The sequence below is a fragment of the Sinocyclocheilus rhinocerous genome, unplaced genomic scaffold (assembly GCF_001515625.1).
Source record: "Sinocyclocheilus rhinocerous isolate Xijiao unplaced genomic scaffold, SAMN03320098_v1.1 scaffold1785, whole genome shotgun sequence".
Taxonomy (NCBI): Eukaryota; Metazoa; Chordata; class Actinopteri; order Cypriniformes; family Cyprinidae; genus Sinocyclocheilus; species Sinocyclocheilus rhinocerous.
Window position 1 is genome coordinate 171,227 of NW_015627538.1, and position 23,717 is coordinate 194,943.

The 23,717-nt window shown below is 38.3% G+C and overlaps 3 protein-coding genes across 6 annotated transcripts in view; 1 reads left to right on the plus strand and 2 right to left on the minus strand.

The window, feature by feature from the left end:
• Positions 1 to 5,400: 5,400 nt before the first annotated feature.
• Positions 5,401 to 11,952, minus strand: LOC107729101 (E3 ubiquitin-protein ligase rnf152-like). Of its 3 annotated transcripts, XM_016539484.1 has the most exons (5): positions 11,856 to 11,952; positions 9,967 to 10,249; positions 9,128 to 9,164; positions 7,162 to 7,269; positions 5,401 to 6,836 (listed from the first exon to the last, which is right to left on the minus strand). In XM_016539484.1, exon 5 carries the CDS (start codon positions 6,544 to 6,546, stop codon positions 5,953 to 5,955), a length of 594 nt encoding a protein of 197 aa, XP_016394970.1. In that variant the 5' UTR covers positions 6,547 to 6,836; positions 7,162 to 7,269; positions 9,128 to 9,164; positions 9,967 to 10,249; positions 11,856 to 11,952; the 3' UTR covers positions 5,401 to 5,952. The 3 variants fall into 3 exon arrangements, with proteins under 3 accessions (XP_016394970.1, XP_016394962.1, XP_016394952.1); XM_016539476.1 differs by lacking the exon at positions 9,967 to 10,249 and having other exon boundaries at positions 11,856 to 11,950; XM_016539466.1 differs by lacking the exons at positions 9,128 to 9,164; positions 9,967 to 10,249.
• Positions 11,953 to 12,934: 982 nt separating this feature from the next.
• Positions 12,935 to 15,843, minus strand: LOC107728998 (uncharacterized). Its single transcript, XM_016539352.1, has 7 exons — positions 15,740 to 15,843; positions 15,531 to 15,588; positions 15,259 to 15,414; positions 13,675 to 15,180; positions 13,523 to 13,601; positions 13,333 to 13,458; positions 12,935 to 12,944 (listed from the first exon to the last, which is right to left on the minus strand). Exons 2-6 carry the CDS (start codon positions 15,535 to 15,537, stop codon positions 13,437 to 13,439), a joined length of 1,770 nt encoding a protein of 589 aa, XP_016394838.1. The 5' UTR covers positions 15,538 to 15,588; positions 15,740 to 15,843; the 3' UTR covers positions 12,935 to 12,944; positions 13,333 to 13,436.
• Positions 15,844 to 16,025: 182 nt separating this feature from the next.
• The window catches only part of LOC107728933 (E3 ubiquitin-protein ligase RNF31-like), a 22,270-nt gene continuing 14,578 nt past the window's right edge, over positions 16,026 to 23,717 (plus strand). The window contains exons 1-13 of one of the 2 annotated variants that reach the window (XM_016539281.1): positions 16,026 to 16,228; positions 17,008 to 17,207; positions 18,308 to 18,454; positions 18,535 to 18,690; positions 18,775 to 18,831; positions 19,431 to 19,584; positions 19,690 to 19,849; positions 19,943 to 20,088; positions 20,245 to 20,387; positions 21,578 to 21,811; positions 21,888 to 22,202; positions 22,842 to 23,027; positions 23,236 to 23,442. In XM_016539281.1, coding sequence (XP_016394767.1) covers positions 17,010 to 17,207; positions 18,308 to 18,454; positions 18,535 to 18,690; positions 18,775 to 18,831; positions 19,431 to 19,584; positions 19,690 to 19,849; positions 19,943 to 20,088; positions 20,245 to 20,387; positions 21,578 to 21,811; positions 21,888 to 22,202; positions 22,842 to 23,027; positions 23,236 to 23,442 — 2,103 coding nt within the window. In that variant the 5' untranslated portion in view covers positions 16,026 to 16,228; positions 17,008 to 17,009. Of the gene's footprint in view, positions 16,297 to 17,007; positions 17,208 to 18,307; positions 18,455 to 18,534; positions 18,691 to 18,774; positions 18,832 to 19,430; positions 19,585 to 19,689; positions 19,850 to 19,942; positions 20,089 to 20,244; positions 20,388 to 21,577; positions 21,812 to 21,887; positions 22,203 to 22,841; positions 23,028 to 23,235; positions 23,443 to 23,717 lie in introns of both variants that reach the window. The other variant, XM_016539275.1, reaches the window with a different exon arrangement.

The window sequence follows — 23,717 nt, forward strand, 5'->3', positions numbered from 1 at the left end:
TGAATGTAAAACATTGTCATGAATTTGTTGTATTCCCATTTGTAAAATAGCCAACAAATTAATTGTTGTAGGCTAACCCGATCTCATGAAAGTGCGTATAGCACGATTTTCTGCTTCTATTTGGCGTAATATGTCTATGCAGAAATTGACTTTGGCATGCAAAAGACTGATAAATTCATAATTAATGGCATGGCTGGTTCAGTCGACAGAAATACGGGACACACAGGCCTATAATAACTGCTGAAATGTTTGCGGGGCAAATCTCAGGTCAGGTTGAGCGCTCATGGTACGCACAGTGCCTACAGCCGTACACCTGCAGGTGCCACTGTCTTACTGTAACGTGGGGTTTGGGTTTTGTTTCTTGTTCATTATTTTCATGTCTTTTATTTTGTAGTTTGGCCACAGTCATGTTCTGTCATGTGATTCCCTTGTCTGTGCGTTATGTTCTGATTGGTTCCTTGGTTCATGTGTCATGTTCTCATTGGTTGTCTTAGTCGTATGTCTTGTTTCTCATTGGTTGGTTCTTGTCATGTGACCCTCGTTGTTTGATATAAATAGCCCTAACGTTGCCTTTGTTCTTTGTCTAGCTTGAATTGTGTAACCTGCTGTTGGTGAGTTGTGTTTCTGTTTATGCCAAGTCTGGCCATGTTTCAAATCAAGTCTTCTTTTGTTTGGATGTTTGGATTTTGGATTTCATCTTGTTTAAATAAACTGCACTTGGGTTCATCACTACACTTGCCGTCAGTGGACTAATTGTTACACTTACCTGTATTTTGAATTTTGCTCTGAATTTGCAAATGTCCGCAAAAAAAATGCAAAATGTACTTTGGCAGACAATTACCAGCTTTTTTTTTGTTTGTTTTTTTTTTTCTTATTTTTGTGTTTTTACATTTCCAGGTTCGAAATGTAGAAGTGAACTGTAGCAGGGTGGAGGCACAAATGGAAGTCCATTTCCACAAAAATAGTGGTTTGGTAAATCAGAATTACATAAAGCTGAAATTGCTAAATGAGAGACAGTCATGACATGCAACAATCACAATTATGATAAATTATATACACGGTCAAGGCCAAAAGTTTTGGCAGTGACAAATTTTGTGTTTTGCAAAGTTTGCTGCTTCAGTATTTGTAGATTATTTTTCCACGTTTTTATGGTATACTGAAAAACAATGATGAGCATAAGTTATAAAGACTTTTATTGGCAAAAAATATATATATATAAATGAGTCAATATTTATTGTGTTGACACTTGTTCTTCATAACCTCTGCAATTCGCTCTGGCATGCTGGATATTAGCTTCTGGGCCAAATCCTGACTGATGGTGATCCATTCTTGCCTTATTAGTTCTCGGAGTTGATCACAATTTGTGGGCTTCTGCTTGTCCACTTGCCTTTTGAGGACTGACCACAGATTCTCTATGGGATTGAGATCCGGGAAGTTGCCTGGCCACGGATCCAAAATTTCAATGTAATGATCTTCGAGCCACTTCTTTAATCACTCTTGCTTTGTGACATGGTGCTCCATCATGCTGGAAAATGCACAAATCATGACCAAATTGCTCATGGATCGTTGGAAGAAAGTCGCTCTTGCAGGACGTTTTGATACCATTCTTTATTCATGGCAGTGCTTTTGGGCAGAATTATGAGAGCCCACTCCCTTGGTTAAAAGCAACCCCACACATGAATGGTCTCGGGATGCTTCACTGTTGGCCCAACACCGGACTCATGCACTGTTAGAGAAAAAAAAAAAAGGCACCTTATCCCACTCAACTTGTTAAGTTAAGCCAACTAGCAACCGACAACTTAAAAACTTGAGTTCATCTAATGAATAAAAGTCAGTCTACTGAATGTTAAAGGGGTCATATGATGCTGCTAAAAAGAACATTATTTGGTGTAATGAAATGTTTAAAGTTAAAAAAAAAAAACATTATTTTCCACATACTGTACATTATTGTTTCTCCTCTATGCCCCGCCTTTTTGAAACGCGTCGATTTTTACAAGTTAGAACGAGCCGTTTTAGGTAGGTGTGGCTGACTCTGAACTTTTATAAAGAATATCTCTTTGGATTTGAGAGTTTAGTCTTTGCAACTTTACAGATCTTCTTTATGCACCAAGAGCTTGTAACACTCCAAAGAGAAAGGAAAAATTTAAATCGCATCATATGACCCCTTTAAAAGATCTGTCAGAGCAACCAAACATTTTTTAGCATTTAGCAATGCTAATCTTTTTTTTTTATTTTTTTTATCAATCCTCTTTCTTTTAGGTTTATTTTCAAAGCCTTCTACATATTATGGATAGTATTTGCCTTTTAAAACTAAAAGCAAACATTTATGCAAAGACAAATGTATTAAACAAGTTGCAATGAGATGCACATATACAGTACCTCAGCACATGATTCTCAACCATGGTGAGGATCAACAAATTTTAAATCAGTAAAAATATGAACTCTGATTCACATGACAGCTAACTGACAGTGACAAAAGCAGCAGCAGCATAAATTAAGCCAGTAAAGTTTAAAACAATGATAATATTTTATAACTTTTTCAAGCTGCAATGCATGCTGGGAACTTGTGCAATATTGTTCAATGTAAAATTGTTTGTTCAGATCAGTCAATTTGAAAAGTTGGGAGAACATTTGGATGTTGTGAACAAGTACTTGAGTATCTAAGTAAGGTAAACAAAACTTTTGTTAGCGACGCGTTGAGTATTTTTGTTTAGTTCACAAAAAAAAAAAAAACATGTAACTCTACTAAAAATTCTTTGTTCAGGCTACATTTTTTACATTGGTTAGTAGAACTTTTTGAAAGTTGGATTTTTTTTTTACGGTGTGAAAGCATTCACCTTTTCTTCTCCAAACAATCGATTTTCCAGATGTCCCAAACAGTCAGAAGGGAGTTTCATCAGAGAAAATAACTTTGAAATTCTGCAGGAAGTACAAGGATTGGACAGCAGAAGACTGGTGCAGTCTGTCCTTGACGTTTTTCTTGGAGAGAAGTGGCTTCTTTGCTGCCCTTCTTGACACCAGGCCATTGTCCAAAAGTCTTTGCCTCACTGTGCATGCAGATGCTCTCACACCAACCTGCTGCCATTCCTGAGCAAGCTCTGCACTGCTGGCAGTTTAATGTTAGCTGGTCATTTTGTGTCAGAATCAAAAAACAGTGAAACTTGTTTTATTGTGAAAAGGTCATTTTTGGCCAAAGAAGCTGTTAGCAATTATTTAAAATGCATCTGATCACTTTACACAATAATCCAGAAACAATGTGAATGAACACCACAACAGTTTAAGCAGCAAACTTTGCAAAACACAAAATTTGTCACTGCCAAAACTTTTGCCCATGACTGTGTGTGTGTGTGTATATATGTATTTATGTAAAAAGTCATAACTGACTTTTTACATAATGATATATTTATCAACTTCAACTTTTGTCATATTTATGACTTTGATAATGATCATTTATAATTTCACCCATCATATCTTTATTATTTTTACATAATTATGGCATGATTTTGACAATGTCATAATTTTCACTATATATGTCAATTTCAATTTACGTTATAATTACCCAACACAAATTTATAACTTTTTATCTCATTTTGACTAAGAATGGTCATATTTTGACTTAAGTCAATTATTATATAATTATGATTTACCAAAGCATGATTTGTTTTCTTATGTGGCAGAAATAAGCTTCTATGTTAATGGGCTTTCATAGATCATAGCAAATATGATTTTTATTTTTCATTTTCTCCAAAAGCGAACAAGGAAAATCCACTATTGCATTTTCATGACTTCCTAAAAAAAAGGAAATAAAAAAAATATATAGAGAGAGAAAGTCAAGGCCAGAGAGAGAAATATGTCAAAAAATAACTCCTTCAGCTGCATTAGAAACCCCATTGCAACTGGAGTGACTATTTTTTGTAGTTTCATTCTACAGAAAGTAGCCTATAGTGTTTAAAAATGTACATTAAAAGACAAAAAGTAACAAAAAATAAATAAATAAAATTACTTTGCTAGAATTATCTAATTGTTGTGGAATGGCATCATCACAGTCATTCTGGAAGAGAAAAGGTACAGCGTGTTCTACTGTAAATGTTTGGGCAAGGAGACCGCATGACTGTATGCTTGAGTTTATGCACCTGTAGCTGAATCAGTCAAAGAGTACAACATGTACAATGTGTGAGTACTGTCATATGCTTGTCATTTGTAACAAGATGTTTATCTTTCATATTTGTTTTTTATCATATCAGGTCTATTCATAATCCTACTTGGCCTATAAGATCAAAATTGAAAAGCATAGCAGAACGTATTTACTGTATGACCTTGATGAACAACTGATCATTCATAATAATTTGTGTCAGTCTTCAATACAGTTTGGTTTTAGTGATTTCTCCCAAAATCTGTAAAAGCATTAATCCACATCACATGTGAAACGATAAAATGCATGCATGCTATTTTTATAGAATTCCAAGAACAACAGGTGAAAAAAAGCAAAAATACTGTCATCAATCAAGTGTGATGGGTGGTGTTGACAGCTTTTGATGCAGATTGGTGAGCTGCACTGGGCCAGAGCTCATCTCACATTTGGATATCAATGTACAAATGTGGTATTCAGAAAATGTGTAAGAAAATCATCACTTAGATATACATATATTGAATTAAAACCATTGATTGATTCAGGATTATAACCGTAACAAACTATTTATAATGAGAGAAATCTAATTTAATGTCCAATTGTTGCTCATTAATAACTGGGGAACATGCATCTGTGATGCATGCACACTACTGTTAACAAATTTGGGGTCAGTAAGATTTTTAACACATTAAGGCTGCATTTATTTGATCAAAAATACAGTAAAAACTGTATAAAATAGTACAATTTAAAATAACCGTTTCATATCTTCATCTATTTTAAATGTAATCTATTCCTGTGATGGCAAAGCTGAATTTTCAGCATCATTACTCCAGTCTTCAGGGTCACATGATCCTTCAGAAATCATTCTAATATGCTGATTTGCTGCTCAAGAAACATTTCTTATTATCAATGTTGAAAACTATTTTTGTGGAAACTATAATATTTTTATAGACCGGATTCTTTGAGGAATAAAGAGTTTAAAAGAACAACATTTATTAGATTTTTTTTTTAATCAATGTAAAAGTCTTCTGTCAATTTTGATCAATTTAATGCATCTTTGCTGAATAAAGGTATTAATTTCTTTCCAAAACAATCTTACTGGCCCCAGATGAACAGTATTGTATTTGTGCAGCTTTTTAAGCAGCATGTAGAGTCAAATTTATCATTATATTAATTTGTTTTGAATGAAGTATAAATTATATCACACAAACCAATCAAAGACTGATGTTTTCACTCATTTAATCAAAGGCAAAGTCAAAACCCATTAGTAACAAAAAAAATAAAAAATAACAGCTTGTTACCAATAAAAACCATTTGATTTGTGGCATTTTAAAGAAACCACTTTGATGAAACACCTTAAAACACACAGCTATAAACATTATTTAAAGGCAGTGCAGCTATGTAGCAATATGTAAATTAATTTCTCAATTTTAGTGTTCAGTCACAAACTGCACAACTCCTACAGACTGTCAATAACGCATACAACTCTACTGTAGTATTAGAGACCAAGTTAATTTCCCTCAGGTACATACAAGACATGCAAATACATGGAGTCAATGCTGCTAGATACTTTAATGACATTTCTGCACATTAATTTAACAAATTCCCTACAAATGAACGAATCAGGGCTTTCGCAGACTTTTGAAATACCACAAATTGCATAGATTGTGCCCTTGAATTCTTTCATTCCCTTCTGCTCATCTAACGTATACATTAGTCACCAGAGATATGTGATGTACATAATCACAATCAAATCTGAAATCACATAAGCGATTCCGAGCCATATTGGTTGGTCCTTTACAAGTGAATTTGATGACTCTGTCTCATCCGCAGGAAATAATAGTGAAGCGTTTGGACACGCAGGACATGTTATGCAACACAATACCCAGCAGAAAGATCAAAATGAATGCCACCAGTAGCACAGTGCAAACCCCCGTCCATGCTGTGGTCTTAACCGCCACCTCCTCCTCCTCCATCCCCTCCTCACCCGTGTCGCCCCCCAGCACGAGGCTCCCGCCATCAGAGATGTTTAACACCCCAACGCTTTTAGGGCCAAATCGGCATGCTGGTTGTCCGGGAAGCAACGCCTCATCTGTGTCCAGAGGGAGGGGCAGCAGGTAGCAGCCGCTGTTGGGTAAGTGTATAAAGATGGGAGTGTGCTCAGAGGAGTGAGACAGACTGATAACGGAAAGTACTTCCGGGTCGTCTGGAAGATGGGAGACCGAAAGTCCGCCAGGGATCTGTGTCACACAACGACACCAAGGACAGCGAAGCTCTCTCTGGCTGAGCCGCATCTGGCTCAGACACTCGGAGCAGCAGGTATGCTGGCAGTGCAGGAGTTTGGGTCGGCGCCATTGGCTGAAGTAGTTGAAACAGATTTGGCACTCAAGCCTGGAGTTCTGGGACAAGGTGTCCATCGTCCTTAAAACGTGGCTCTTCGGTTACTTTAATGACCGTATTCTTGCTGATTTGTATCGCCAATGCACTTCTCCGTCAACCACTCTGTGTTGATGGGGCCGTCAGTGCTTTAATCCGAGACAAGTGCTTTAAAGCGAGACAAATATGCTGCATCAAAACAGACTGTCAAGAATTAAATCCAGGGGATAGGTTTTGGCACATTCACATGCAGGCAGAAGGGTTAATTTATTATGCGCTAGCTGTGAGCTGGATCTAAATTCTTGTCAGGCTTGACTTAGAAGTAGACGTCCTGGATAAGTAAACAAATCAGCAGGGATTAGGACTGACACAGTCACCCTAAGCCTAGACAACGGTGGTGAAGAATGCTGAGGCTAAATCGTGTGTGTGAGCTGAAAACAAAACGGCTTAATTGGATAATTATAATCCGTGTATCATTCGATCATTCGTTTTTTGATTTAATATTGAAAGTAGAAAAATGAGAAAACGGCTCCTTTTTCGTTTTTTTGTTTTTTTCCAAAAAACGAAAAACGAGAATTCAGCTTAAATTTACGTTATCTGTGATTAATTCTATGATTATGTGAAATGACTTGATAGCTTCACGGAGTGATACTTACCATGGGTTTAGTATAGATCCAAGCAGGGTGTCAAATTATTAAACGAGCACAGTTGGAAATAAAAGCAGTCCACAGGAATATCCTTCCCCATCTAATGATGAAATAACTCTGTAAAATAAGGGAAAATACATGATGATAAAGAAATAGTTATTTAACAGACTTGAAATTCATCCATTCTTAAAATAGGGAGGATGAGGTTAAATGTGCCGTTTTTTAAAGGGGTCATATGATGCTTTTTTAAAGATCATTATTTTGTGTATTTGGTGTAACAGAATATGTTGACATGCTTTAATGTTCAAAAAACACATTATTTTTCAAATACTGTACATTATTGTAGGTCCTCTATGCCCCGCCTTTCTGCCCTAAACGAGAAGAAATTAAAGGTGAACTAAAACTTCTAATATTTCATATTTTAAAATAGAAGAATGCATTATAGCCACAGAATGCGTCTTCACCAATAAATAAACAAATTTTCCCCATGTTATTGGTAAAGTGTATCATATCATGAGGTACGATTAAGAATCATTGGAGAATAATATGCAACAATATTTTGTGAAATAAATATGAACATAAATGTTAAAAACCATTACGCCTAGAGTAATTTTGCTGTACATTATTCACATTTTATAAACCAATCAGGAAAACAGAATGTCTGAAAATGAATTTTTTACCATTTTCTAATAATACACATTCTCATAGCTTGTAAAAAAATGCATCTGACACACTTTCCACCACAGCTATAATTACTTTACTGATTTATTTAATAATTCATTTAATCTTAAGCCAAACAATAATCATGTTTTTTTTTACACTGGCAATTCACCAACATGTACAATCTTTATACCCATACCGTACAGAAATTTTTCACACTTCAAATATTTAAAAATATACAAAATATATTGCTATACTGTAAATGATAAAAACGATTTACATAAATATATGTAGTTTTAGTTACTTATATTTCTTATTAATTGTTTTTCCATATACGTTGTCTAAATACATTTATAATTCTCAAACTGTATATTTTAAAAACACATTTTGCATTTGCTCAAATTGTATTTCAAGATTGGAAATGTACTTCCTGCTACTTGAAGTACATTTTGTAATATATTTTGGCATTTGAAGGTTTAAAATCATTTCAGTTTGAAAAATCTGCACTGTTAACAACACGCATTTAAGCACAGATTTTAGCCAGAATTATTTTATTTTTTTTTTCAGAATGGATAAATTTTTGCTGTATGATACATACAAGTTGATGCAACATGAAGAAATAAAAAAACATGTTTTTCCTGAGAAATGCTTATCACTTTGTGCATCTCTCAGTCTGAGCAAGACAAGTTATTCCTAAACACATGATCATGATAAGGGGGTGACCTTGCCAATGACACATCTAGTACTCCTCCTCTCCAGACTGCTGATCTGTCCTTTGTGCTCTTTTGCTCTGCTGTATATCCCTCTTCTATTTATGTTTGTTTTGTCTTCAAATATACGGTTTAATATTTATGATAAAATACATTATTATTGTTTTCTGTTAACAATATAACTTTGTAATCAGGGTTGCTTTATTGCCATAAAATGCTGTTTTACTCAATGGGCAGTGTAATCCACTTAAGAGTGTTTATATGGCCAGTTTGGCCACACAATGATAGTACACATTTTCACTGGATGAAAAACTTCCCCTTACAAGCAACAGCTAAATGGGACCTAGTTTAGTCGAGCCCGTAGGCACAATTTCTGAAACCTGCATGACACATGACTATTAGCATGCATGAAGCTGACCAATGAATGAGAGTTCAAAACCCCTCCAGCACTCAAGCTTCCTTCTGACCTTAACCAATTCAGAGCTTAAAAATATTTCCTAACCTCATCTAAAATTTATTTGAGGGCATTTATTTCCTTCAGGTACTGTACAGCTAATATGCATTTTAATTGCTTGGCTCAATGCTTGTCACGGAGAAATACTCACGGCGAAATGAAGTGTGCTGGTACTACACGTCAATCACCTGAGAAAAGAATGAACACTTATCAAGTGACTAAGTTAAAGTTAAATGACTTGTGGCCACATTTTCAGCATAAGCCTCACTCCAGACTTCCTGTTGTTACACTTACAGCCACATCATAATTTGCTCATGTGACCATGACATGCAAAACAAAACAGTTATCGCATTGCGCTCTTCTCTTTCACGTTCAAAGGTTTATGCCATGTAATAATTGCTCATATACGTATAATTCCACTCCATCCCTTGAGGGGAAAAATAATTAATAATGCAATTAAGCCTGCTATTGTAGCATGAATGGACGGATGCCCCTGAGGGCTTATCCGTTATTAGGTGCACATTATCTTGTGATAGAGAAGCGGAAATATTTCCCTTCTCTTTGGGACTTCCAATCAAAACGCATTACAGCAATCTCATAGACGGTTTAGAGACTTATAGACATGAATACTTTTAATTTACTAATAAATCTAAGGGGCTTTACAAAAACTTTTTTTTGCTAAATGAGACCAGTTCATCGTTTGAAGACATGATTATTTCATGCTCATCAAATTGGTGTCATTACAAATGAAAAAAAGTGCACTGAAAATGAAACAAATGTGGATGCTGCGAATCCAGATCACGGTTATGGAGAATTTGTGTGCTTCTCATAGGATTTCAGTTACCATGAAAACCATTCCAGCTCAATTTCACATTGCATAATTTCCTTCAGCAATTCTGGTACGGCACACAGGGGAGAAAACGTGCCAATCTATTAAACGTCCTGTGGGCACATTTACTAAATCATATGAAATATTTGAGAAGGTGTAACCTTGAGAACATGTCCTTTGAGTTCTCACTTTTGTACTGGCATCAATCTTTCATTTTATGCTGAGCAAGCTGGCTTTCACTTGGCATATTTTCTACCCGGGCTGGATTTTTTTTTTTTTTACTTTTACTTTAAAACAACTGAGGATTAAGTGCATGACTAAAGAAATACAATGGGATTGGTACACTAGATGTGCCTAACAAGATATGATCAAATGTGAAACAACGCCCAAATCCCATGGTGGAAGCTTCACTGAGGGTCAATCTTCGGTCCGACGTCTCGAAAACTAAGACAATGAAACAAGCAGATAAGAAACCGTTAGCTGTGCGCTATAGCGGAGCATCAACCTGATGGATGCAGCTGAATCAGGGGATTTGATTTGTCAGAAAGGGGGTAAAGAAAAGGGGGAAAATGAAAAACATCACTTAAAAACTAAGGCCTTGAGGCATTTCTCAAGGGCAATGTGCTGACTTGAGCAGGTGAGGAGGGGCGCTATTCATGCATGCCCTTGGCCTTTACTTTTTGATGCCTTTTTTTCATGCTGTTCATGTAAAATGCCTGTGGGATGTTGGTGTTACAACTCACCATCTCCAACGTTAACCTGCGTAAACAATGCTGAAATGTGAAACATCCCAGGGCGACACATAATTTATGCGGCAAAGTCACACAGATCTTCATATATGTTTATTTTTTAAATGAAACACACCGAACTTCAGCTGAACAGGGTGTGTTTGCGACAGGAAGCAGATAAGCTTTTAACTTGTACTGAAATGCTGTCTGAACGCGTGTCAAATTAACAGAACTCTTATGCTGATGATACACGGGGCAACTTTTTGAGCAATGTTGCCAGGCAACTTTGGGCAATGTTGCCGTCAATAGGCAACCAGGTGAGACACAGGGCCCACGACCGATCTAAAGAATCCAGATAGACATTTGTTACCCATTCTCAATGGGAAAATGCCCAAGCAACATTGCTCAAAAATGTTGCCCCGTGTATCATCAGCCTTACAGTGATTAAAGTGCATGCCGATCATCAACACAAACCCATGTTAATAATAAAACCAAATGTATAGAGAAAAGGCAACTCAAATGCTGATTGGATCAAGCAGTTGTCTGATAGCAAAGCACTGAGATGAGATAACATAAGATAATATCGGTGGAATTTACTAATTAAGTCACAAGGACACAGTAAAGACAAACAACCCTGAATGACTAAAAGGTTGAATGACACATAAACAGACCCTGTGAGCTAAGGTTTGGGATTTATAAAGATAACCCAAATATTTTGGGTTGCGTGACATGTACAGGCATTATCAGGGCACGTCTGTTTTCAAAGACAGGCATATTTAGACTAGTTGCCATTGGCTGTGTCTCAAAACCTAGCAAGCTGCTTACATTTCTGGGTATCCAGCACGCCTATGTCACCCAGAAATGCTGTCTAGTTAGGTAGCTCACTATATTTTGACACGCGGCCATTGTCGCGTGTCTCTAAACAATCAAAACGACTTAAACCGGAACAGAGAAAAAAGCTGCCCAAAATAATCCTGCTGCAATGTAAAAGAGCAGGCTCCTTCCGTACTGCACTGATGCATAACACAACAAAACACAGTAAAACACAATACAAAACTTGATGGGTTGGTTGGTACAGAGGCTGAACTTGCTTTGAACAGATGTGCTCCAATAAAGTTACACGCTCAACGCAGGTTATAAAACCGCGGTTGAAACGTAATGCAACAAATATGCATCGATGCAACGGAACAAAAATTGATCCAAACAGGTTTTGTTTGCTGTTTACAAGGTATAAAATCTCAGAACAACTTTGATGCGAATGCACAAATAGGAAAGCCAAGTAGTTTCACCGGTTTCTTTGAAAAGAGTGGGGGGAAACTCACCTTGTATATCGAGAGGTGTTTTCATCTATGCAAACGGTGAACATCGCGTTCGGAGCAGCCTCATCTGTCATACTTCACTCTGCCTTCTTCAAAGGCTGTACTGTAAACGCTCTCTGCGACTCCCTCAGCGCAGCCAATAGCGAGCGACGTCTGCGAAGAGAACAGCCAATAGAGAAGCCCGCTAATCATTTTGCCACGCCCCTTAACAAGCACTATTCAGGTCTAAACGTTTAGTCGTTTGAAGGTGGATTATATTTGTTACAAAACAAATACGTAGCCTACTTGCCTTGCACGATAAGTAGCCTACAACAAACAATCTCTTGACACATAATCCTCAATTTAAGTAAACATTACAGAAAAAAAAAAACTTTCCGTTGATTGTAGCATATTTTTTTATGAGCGCTAAAAGTAGGATTTATAGAATTGAAGTACGGGATGAACTATACGGTGAACTAGTGAAGATGCTCACAATGCTGTTAAGAAGTAAACTTTTATTTTGGGCATTGTTGAACAGTATTGCATGACAAGCTGTTTATCCATTTCTATACAATTCCTCTGGGCAAAATCAGATTACATTTAGAAGCCATCAAACCGACTTTTTAAATGTCAAAGCTGTCATTCAAAGTGACAATGTATTGCAATTCTGAAATAAAACAAAATCAGATGGAGAATCTGATAAGCTTGTGACACTAGGCTAATATTTTTTAAACCCATATATATTAATAGTCAGTGCTAACTCCTTCAAATATAATAAATCTTTTTTAAAAATTTGAAGTAAAACACACAATAATTACAGTACAGATTAAGAAAAAAGGCCCCATTTTCATTGTATTTGGGCAAAGGCGGACAGTGGTGAAAAACCTAGTGCTAGAGTTTCTGTTTTAAAGTTCACCACCAACTGAGATGCTGGAATCATGACAAGCCCACACTAATGATCTGGCCCTTGCAAATTAAAAACACATGGACAATGGCAACAAACAAATGCACCCTAGCGAGGGGAGTTTTTTTTCCCCCTCTTTTAAAAATACATTTAAGTATTACAGCAGTGCATCGTGGTTTAGTATCGTGTGCCTCTTTTCTTCATAGCACCTGATGGGACAAAGATATTGCACAAATAAAGACGAGAATCAAAAGTGGTGATTAAAGCCCCATTCACACCAAGAACGATAACTATAAAGATATTAGCATCCACATCAGCGGACAAGATTGTCTGTTTATTCCAAGCACACACTTGTCTGCCGCTTTAAATTCAAACTTGTTATAGCAGGATGGATTCTGATTGGGTGTCAGTGTTTGTTCATAAGCTGGGAAAAAAAATCGTTCTTAAAGTGATTCCAATTATATTGTTTCTTTGTGCCTGTGTTATAGCTGTGGTGTAGACTCTACTGTTCTTTAATATTGATAGCCTATTAGAACTATATATCTTTATCGTTCTTGGTGTGAACGGGACTTAACGTGTTTAAAACCCTAAACTCACCTCTGCCTCTCTGGCAGTAGGTAAAGTCAGTCTCATCATATTCACTTCTTGGCCTTTGCTGGTGGACTGCCTTACAAGTCGGCCTTCTCAATGGAGTTCTCCCTTTACAAATCAAAAAGAACACCATTTAAAAGACAAGCCATACTTGACACTTGCATTCCACAACTTCAAAAGACTTCACACGTCCAAGTCTTGCCTCCAAGCCCTTGGTTTGGCACCACAGCTTGCCCAATTCTCTTGGTCAGAGACGACACCCTCTCTCCATTGTTCTAAAAATATTTCTGCATGAGCTGACCACCTTGTGGCAGCATTAAAATGCAAATTCAAAAAATAAACCCTTACCAACACAAGGCCTGCACAAGGCACCCTTTTGAGTTCTCTTATCAGCTTTAGCCAGAGAGCCATACTCCTCACAGCACTCTCCTTTGGGATGCACACGAGCCTGCTCGCGTAGATCACAGCGCTCTTGGCCTTCACACAGCAGCTTCCGGTGCCCGTGTTTAGCACAGTGATGCCCACAAGAGGACAGCGCATGCCTGCTGCAACACTTCCTCTTGGACACTCTCGGTGACTCACAGTTACTCCGCACCTCTGCATCGAGGTCATACTCGCAGTCTTGATCAGACTCATCATCTCTCTCAGGATGGCTGCGTTCGGCCATTTTGCAAATTCCTACGTCATCCTGCAAGCTTGAGCCGCAGCACACACACGTTTTCTGGCAGACAGGGCGAGCCTTTTCCACGCTCAAGAGCTCTTTTCTGGAGCGAACGGGCACGTCACTGGTTTCAGCCAGCTTGCCGCCACCAACATACACATGCCCCGGAACGAGATCGAGATCCTCCACATCAGTGGAGAACATTTCATCTCTGGAAGAGAGCTCATCTATGGATGGACTCAGGACACTCTGGCGCTCTTGGGTCACTTGAGGGTAGTAGCTGTAGGAATATGCACTGCCAACTGAGGACAGATAGTTTTGTGGAGGCAACAGAGTAGTTGGAGAATCGAAGTAAACAAGTGGGTCAATCTCTTGTTCAAGACTGAGGCCAGTTGTTGTCTTATTGCAGGGCAGGCGAATGATTTGATACTGCAGGTCAAAGTCTTCAGAGAGCTTTATAAGAGGCTCCATAACTGCAGCAGCATCAGTAGACGCAATATTCTGTACCTGCTCATCACCTGGTTTCTCCAAATCGAGGTTCTCTGTTGGATCAGCAGTGCTTTTGATACCACTACAGAACACATTGCCAGTTGCACTGGTTATTGGCTTTCCATTTTGGCAGCACAGTTCTTCAGCAACACTCTGTTGCTCATCGTTCTCATTGGCATCCTCTTCCTCATGGACAGAAGAACTGTCAAGGGGTAGCACATCTGATAACACGCATTCGTCCAGTCTACCCTGGCTAGATTCAGCATCATACGCAGAGTCACTGTAGGTTGTGGGCCTTGTGACCTGATTAACCTGTTCCTCCTTACCTTCCTGAGAGGCAAGCTCTAACTTGGGGTCTTTTAAACCAGTCAGTTTCTCTCCCTGCACTACATCAGGAGTAGAGGAGACCACAGTGTTAAGCCCCTTGTCACCACCTTGTTCACAAGCCTTCAGACTCTCAATTTTGTCTATCAGTTTGTTGACTGAATCACTAGGATCTGTTTGGACCTCAGAACAGGCAGTCTCCCGATGCATCCCGGTGTGTTGAAAGTGCTGGCGGACACGCAAATCATAGGATGCAACAGAGGGGAAGTGGGGGTTGATTCTTCTGTAATCGATTGGCTGCATGGGTGCATGTGGGATCACATACCCAGGATACTGCATAAACTGATAAGGGGCCATGTAGGGACGGCCGAAGTGCAAAGCTGGAACAAAGAAAAAGAAATTGTTGCGATTAATCAAATGAAGTCTACAATAAGCAATGTCTCAAAGACTAAACTCACCTGGCCCTGGAAAGCCATAGTGGCCATATGGATTCATGGGCCATTGATACATGAAATAAGGCTGAGATGGTGGCTGAACATAGAAAAAGGGTCTGGTGTGGTTTACTGGATGGTGAGGTTGCCCAACTCCCATTGATTGTGAAGTGTTATTCATTCCTGGGGGGGAAAAAAAGAAAGAAAAGAGCATTTGGAAGATATTTTTTTATGCAGTTGTTTGCCCAAACAGTAGGCTAGAGCAATGTGCTAGCAAGGTCATGGTTTGAGAAGATTACCTTCCATTTCTTGTGAAGAGACGAAGACAGACAGCACAGGATACAAAACACCGCAATACTGTAAAATGAAAGAAAAAAAAACGTTGCACACTTATAAGCACGATAGATTAGACCAAACAAACAATACCAGGAAAGGGCTAGATAACTTAAAAATGGATAAGCATGCTATTTATACTGTTCAAATGTAGCGACGAAAAAAAAAAACTAACCTTAGATGTGAAAGTGACAAAGTGGACTTAAATGTGCATATAGCGAGAGCGACTAACTCTGTCGTTAAAGCTTTTTACTTCGGATTTATAGGTTTCATGCTTGTTTCCAGAGCTCCACATTAATGCAATCAAATGGCAGCCAGCAGGTGTATCCAATTTGTCCTATATATTCAGCAAGCGCTGACGTCGGATTTTATCATAATAAGTTTAAAGTTGTGTCTTTTACATTTCTCATTTATATTATTATTATTATTATTTTTATTTTTATTTTTTACTAGCCTACTACTACTACTACAGTGTTGGTTCATATTCCACACAGTGTCATTAGTATTACAATTAAACTTCAAACACCGTTTTTTTCTGTAGCTAATGAAACCTGGCAGTATTACAGCAGTCGTTCACTCCTCTTTTACTTATCATTTATTCATTTACAACAATTGTTTTGTTGATGGAATGCAGTTTGTGCTTCCTCACAGCGCCTCTATGCGGGTAAGTTAGATGTATGTTTCAGTTTCACGTATGAGTGAATAAGAGCGCTGCTGCTCTGTCAAAAAGCGGTGAGTATGTTAATATTTTTCGACAGCTCATGAAATAATTCAGACAGTTGACTTGACTAAAAGTATTAACAGAGACACATCTAGACGTTCTCTTTAATGTCGCTGACCAGTGTTTTGATAATAATCCCTAAGCGTTAGCCTGCTAGCGTACTTGTATTCAACAGCAGTGGGCGAGTTAAACCGTAACGTTAGGGGTTTAATTCGAGTATGTAAACACGTATGTGTGTACAGGTTAGACAAGTAACAACGAAGACCGTAAAGCATCAGTTTATCTAGAAATTGATATTTAATTTTAAAGAAAGAAGTTGCTAACTAGCTTCGTGTAAGTTGTTATGGTTTCACTTTCCATTCACAAGGCAGCTAGCGTAGTAGCTAACATGAATATACTGTAAAAACATCGATATAGGTTATTTAAAGGATGTGACAGTCATGCATATCTACAAAATATTAACATGACTGCAAATAAACGAGAAAATGACCCCTCATGTTTCACAAGTGAATTAACAGACGTGTTGTTGACTCTTGTTTATGCTTCAAACATAATAAATCAGTAAGCCACCTTGTCTAATGCTGCTAAACTTTAACTATAATAAATCCAACTACAGTGTAATTAGTTTGTTTTCTAATGGTTTGGCTTGAGAAACAATGATCTCCGGTAATTCAGGCCCTGTGTGTTTTAAACCTAAAGCTTTCAAAAACTTTCACTTTCAGCTATGGCCTCTCTCAGTGATCAGCTGGAGGAGGTGAGGGTGAATGCGGAAGGCAGCTTGTCTACTCCAGGTTCTGCCCAGGAGATGAGGGCAGGGGTGGCAGCCATGGCCGACATCCCCCTCCCGCCCTCCAGCAAATATCGCTACATTGCTGCTGAAAGCATGCTGACAGAGAACAGTAGTGGGAATAACAGGAAGGAGGTGAGAGCTGGTATAATGATTCATTTTCCTCAGCAGTCCAAAGAGTGTATGATTACACAACAGGAAGCAAACCTTTTACACAACAGGAAAAAAAAAACCTTTTAATGATCTGACCATTTGCACGTAGTTACCGCATGCAAGGCCATGACCTATGTCTTAATGATTGTGGGGACCAAGGGAGTAGTAATATATCTTTTTATTAAAAGTAATTAAATAGTTGGAGGATTTGAAGGAATAAACAGAATTAAAGAAAACCGTAAAAGTATAAATAACAGTAAAACTATTTGCAAATAATATTTTTATTTTAAAATATGCACACATTCATTCTTAATCATATACTTAATATGCCAAAAATGGCTTTGTTATTGTTTCTTGTCACATTATACTCAACTTTTTTTGTCATTTTTAACCATTTAAGTGATTTATGTAATTCATAATTGAGTAGTTTGCAACAATGGATATTATTTTCTGTCATAAAACAGTTGTCAAATATTAAATGTAAAGCTACTTTTGTATCTTACCTTGCAGTCTTTCACTGTTGAAACTCTAGCATCATGTTTGGGTTGTGTGAACAGTGGAGCCCACCTTCTTTGATTTGATTGGCCATCTCAGTCACTTTGACATTAACGAGCGCTGTTATAGACTGCTTAGGCATACCTGCCTAAAATATATATTTTTAACATTTTAGTAATTTTTACAACAAACAAAGTGGTACACAATAGAGTACAGCAGAGAAGCATCAATAATATCAAATATTGATGAGGGGACAATTTGTCCATATGTGATTATTGGGGGGGTGTGTATCTACAATGGTTACTGACCTGACCGTATATATTGGGAATGAATGGTTTACACTGACCATGTGAATGACTGACATAAAGCGCATAATAATACATAGCACTGGGTAATCTGTCACATCTGTCTGAGGTGTTTCGTAAGAATTTGTTCTGTTTCCACTCATTTGTATGCGCATAAAAGTTCATTTCCAAAAAAGTTCAAAAGTCCTAGTTCACGTTTACCAACTGTTGTTGTTTCTGGGCTGTAATGTATTCTTCTTCAGACTATTCTGTTGTACATTTAATATCTTCTGATCCTTTTAGTCCCTTAGCCTGCTGCAGAAACTTTCCACTGCTCTTAACATCTTGGAGAAGTATGGCTCAAATCTTACCAATCCCAACAGGCCAAAGTACTGGCGTACAGTAAAGTTCAACAACCCAGTCTTTAGGACCACCGTAGACTCTATTCAGGTGTGTGGTGGATGAGATTGAGGCTTTTTGTATGAACCATACCAAATATCTGGTTGCTATTGTTTATCTTCGTCTTTCAGGGTGGCAGAGCAGTACTCAACCTGTACGGTTACACCAATCAGCAGCAAGATGGCTTGAGCTTTCCTGATGATGTTGTCCAGCCGGATGTTGGGAAGGTGGCGTCTGTGACTCTTGAGGTCATGTGCCTCCGTATGGAGCTGGACATGCTAATCAAGGTCTGAGGCTGTAAAGTATAAGCAGTCAATGGGTTTTTTCACAAAGAACATTCAGCTCACATAGAATCTGTTCCTTTTCTGTAGGGTACCCATCCTTATCCAGAGTTTTTTGAGAGACTTATTCCCTCCCTCACTGTGCAGGTACAATTTGTTACCATTCTGCACTTAATTAAATGTGGCTGATTTATTTGGTTATAAACTAATGACTTGTCCATCCATGCACTTTTTTCAACATCAAAATTGTAGGTTAAAATTGATATATACATTACCATTCAAAAGTTTTTTTTTGAAAGAAATTAACACTTTTATTCAGCAAGGGTACATGAATTTGATCAAAAGTGACAGTAAGGACATTTATGATGTTACAAAAGAAACCAAAAATTATCAATAAAAATGTGTTGCAGTCTCCACATAAAAATTAAGCAGCACAGCTGTTTTCAATAATTAGACGTTTCTTGAGCTCAGAATCAGCATACTAGAATAATTTCTGAAGGATCATGTGATCACATGACTGCTGAAAATTCAGCTTTGCCGTCACATGAATAAATTACATTTTAAAATGTAATAAAATAGAAAACACTTGTTTTAAATAGTAATAAGTGTTGCTGTATATTTGATAAATAAATGCAGCCTTGGTGAACATAAGAACTTTTGAATGGTAGTGTATGAATAAGTTAAAGTGCTCCTATCAGATTTGTTAGCTTTGTTGCACGTTACTTGAATACAGTGTCCATATACAGGATGAGGAAATCAGCACAGATGCAGTTGCCTTCTCTCCTAGTGAAAGACCATTGGAAAAACAAGCTCTCTCACCTGCATTGACTCCTTCTCAGCCTAAATCTCCATTCAGTCCAGCACTCTCTCTTTCTTCTCTAGTGCCCTCTAAACATACAGGTAAGCATGTCACATTTACCAACCCTGGCTTTCCATTTAAACAATATATTTAATTGTGAGTGTCATTTCTATTCTACTATTCTATTCCATTCAATTTCTCTGCAGAGAACTGCACCATATGTGGCATCTTTCCGGTGTCTGCTCACTGTCCCACCTGTACTCAGCGGCTGTGCACAGAATGTGACAGGCTGTATCACTCCCATTCAGGACGTTCCACACACATTAGGATTCCTGTGACTTCCTCAAAAGCCACGAAACGGCTCAGGTTAGCACTGTTATCATTTTAAAGGTTGAGAGATTATATTTGTGTAGAGGATTTTATTCAATAGATCTGTATGTCTTTATTTCTTTTTTTTAGCTCATCATTGTCAACATGGCAGTGTTCATACTGCACTACAGTAAATTCAATGCAGCAGGTTTTGTGTGAAACCTGTGATCGACCCCGCCTGTCCTCTGCTGCTCCATCTCTACAGGAAGAGCAATCACAGCCCTCTACAATATCTGGTTAGTCTGTACATCCTTTTTTCTAGTTTACTCTCACTTTTTCCACACTAAATAGGCCGTCAGACCTGTTTGACCTTTTGATATGTCAGGTTGGTAATCGAACAGGACAAATAAACATCTAAATTCTGTTTTTTGCCCATCACTTTCTTCAATTAGAGTGGCAATGTAAAAGCTGCACTGTGGTGAATGCAGGCAGCAGCATTCTGTGCGAGGTGTGTGAGCGCCCTCGTCTGGCCACCAAACCTCCTGTCACACCCTCACGCCCGACCCCCACTGCCGCAGGACTAATGGACAGCCAGGTGCCACGATCCACTACATTCCATATGCAATTTTCTGAAAGATAGTTTTGTTTATTGATAGATTTTCAAGGTGAAATGTATAATTTCTGTGCCAATACGTCAAATCAAGTGACCTTTATTTATATAGTGCTATATACAATACAGATTTCAGAGCAGTTTCATAGTAATAAGCAGCAGAATAACAGAATTAGTTATGCAAACGTCTTTAAATATGAGATAAAATTCAAATTCTGCTGTAAAGCAGCTCTAAAGAGACAATAGTGTCATATTCAGCTCTAGTCAGTTCAGTGTTGGTTCAGTTCAATTCAAAAAGTGTGTTTCATTAATTATGTTCAAGTTCATTAATTATGAAATGAGTTCAGTGCTGCTATTAGGAGCTCTACAGAAGGCAACAGTGTTGTTATTCAACTCAAGTCAGTTCAATGTTGATTCAGTTGAATAACAGTGCTGAGGTTGCAAAATTCATAAATTATTAAACCAATTCTATTCATCATCCAGCTCAATTCAGTTCAGTTGTGTTCTCATCCGATAGTGTCAGTGCATTCAAATTGATAATATAAGTGAATGAAGAATGTTGCAAAAAGTAATGTAAAGCGCTGACTTTAGCGATTGGCTCTTTTGCTCAGAAGGCAGGGCTTCATTCTATCCACCTTTTTCTTCAACACGGAAGTAAGCCTATGGGTGAGACTTCCGGTTCATTAGCCGCTATAGGTAAATAACGAGGAGAATAACAACGTGCAGTAAACGGTAAAACTGTTTGCACTACAAACCAGTGTGTTCATAATTAAGAAAATACATTAAAATAATATGATAAGACACACCAACTTTCAATATCAAGCAGCAAAACAAACTGTTTTGTTCAGCTAAAAATAGCTAGACGGAGTGGAGTGAGATGAGACCGGAAGCCAGACCCATAGAATTTACAAATGGCCGTGCCCATTTTTACGACAAGAAAAAGGTGGATAGAGCGGCCATATTGAGCGTTGCATAGCATTTTTCCCCATTCAAAACTATATGAGTGACACGTATTGGGTATTCTATAGTCTTTGGTGTTACACATAATCTATTTAACATTCATTAACTGATGAGCATATCCTGATTTGTCATTGCAAATGAAATGAGTCTCTTGCTGAGTTTTATCCTGAATTTAGGTTCCTGTTGTTGACTTCTATTTTCCTTATGTCATTCAGTGGGTTTGCCAGTTTTGTACGTACGTCAACCACACACCATCACCTGTATGCGAAATGTGTTGTCTTTCGAGATCAGAGCCTGCTCTATCACCCTCTAAGCCCCTCCCACTCTCACCAGTCAAGGACGTCACACCGCTTCCAGCCCCACCTAAAGTCAGTTCTACTGAGGACCCTGATTTGAAAAGGCAAAGATTGATGAGGGAGGAAGGGCTTAAACTCATTCAGCTCATTCGTGTAAGTCTGATATGTTGTTGTTGTTGTAGCCTGAGTATTATCCTCAGAAGTTTACAAGCTTCCTCACTTTTCTCAGGAGGCAGAGAAGAAAGGAGTGAGCCCGGAGGAGGTTTACACCAGCATGTGTGTGTCGGGAAACAGTAATGTAATGCCGTATGACTGGCTGAAAGCAGAGCTACCTCATGTGCTTGATGAGATCTGTGTGATGGCTGCATCCTGTCAGCAAGAACCGAACGCACAATCGAACTGTTCAGGGGGGAACAATGGCCAGGATGGACAAAAGAGCAATGCTGTGCCCCTGTCCAGAGCAGAAGCCAAACGGGCCTGGCTGGCAGCAGGGGGAGATAATGAGAAGGCTGTCAGGCAGGCTCTCAGACACCGTAGTGTTAAAGTGAGTCAAGTCTGTCTTTGTGCATCCAATCATAGTGATACTGATACTGATTGAGCATGTATGGCTTTCATTTTGGGGAATTTCATTTGTGTTTCCAGACCTTTCAGAATAGTTAGTGGTTTAACTTTAAATGCTAACATTAAAATTGAAGGGATGGGGGAGGGATACAGCTTAATTTGCAGAAACTCTAAGTCAAGCTGTGTTTTAGAATTTTATAATGCTTAACAGATCAGTAGTCTTTTATACTTATAGGTACATATTTGAATATATATAAGCAAGTTTTTATTTATAGTATCAGCTGATACTGTTTTTTTCATTAAGCATGCTCATTTGCCTTATTTTTATATTTGGATTACTTTCGCCATCAAACACTTGCATTAAGTTAATCTTTAAAATTACTAATAATTTAATAACATTGTTAAATGTCATTTTTAAAATAGTTTTTATAATGTTGTGATGCCTAACCTCACTTGTAGTTTTTCATATTCATTTAGTTTTTAATATATTTATACAAAATAATATAGAATTTTAACATTGGCCGTAACATGAATATAATTATCCGCTTATCAGTATCGTCCAGAATTTTAATACAGGTGCATTCCTGGTAAATACGACATTTTGTCTGTTTTTGTTTGTTAGGTAAAAGAGCTTGGCTCTCTGGGCTTTAATGATGTGACCCGCTGTGAAGAAGCCCTGCGGCAGAGTGGGGGGGATGTGAGGGGGGCTCTTGTTCTGCTGCAGCGCCCTTTACTGGACTCATTCCATCAGCGCATGTGGAGCGAAGAACCAGAGCCCCCCATCGACATCAACCATCCAGATAAACAGGTGACTGGCCTTTTACCTTAATGGAGCTTCACTGAGACACTGCATTGCTTTCTTACCACTAGATGTGTGAAACAGTTTTTACAAAACAACTTGGTTTGTATTATCTTTTGTGTGAGATATATAATGCTGGCCAGCAAAGATGTTCAAAGTGGTCAAAATGTTATGTTATTAAACATGGCTTATTTACTTATTCTTTGTCTGTGTTCAGCATGTTTGCCGTAGGCTGCTGGCGGTGTTTGATCTGCCCAGCTGGGGGCGCTGTGAGCTGGTTCTGTCACTGCTGCAGGACCCTACAGCCACATACACACTGGAGGATGTGGTTCAGGCCGTGCGTGAATCACATGACCGGGACTTCATTCGCCGTGTGCTGAATAAGGAATGCCCCATCTGCCTGTCAGTTTTTCCCCACAGCAAGGTACTTTGTGTCAGCTCCTTCTCTGTGATTTGCTCCAAATCTTGCACTTTTTACACCAGCATGCCCTTACCTTTAGGCTCATGAACTGTTTACCCAAAAATCTTTATCAAGGCCCAATCCCATTTCTACCCCTTAGCCCTTCCCCTTTCCCCTACCCCTCTGTTTTGCGTGTTCACGTGAAGGGGGAGGGGCTTCTCGATTCTCTTTTGGTTGGAAGGGTAGGGGTAGGGGGAGGGGCAGAAAGCCCTTCAAACGAAGATTTTTCGGGACCACAC

Coding starts and splice junctions, on each gene's coding strand:
- LOC107728998 (XM_016539352.1), bottom strand. Junction 13,602..13,674: donor CTTGTGCAGGCCTTGTGTTG/GTAAGGGTTTAT, acceptor AAATATTTTTAG/AACAATGGAGAGAGGGTGTC. Junction 13,459..13,522: donor CCAAGGGCTTGGAGGCAAGA/CTTGGACGTGTG, acceptor TTGTCTTTTAAA/TGGTGTTCTTTTTGATTTGT.
- LOC107729101 (XM_016539466.1), bottom strand. CDS start 6,546: ATGGACACCTTGTCCCAGAACTCCAGGCTTGAGTGCCAAATCTGTTTC.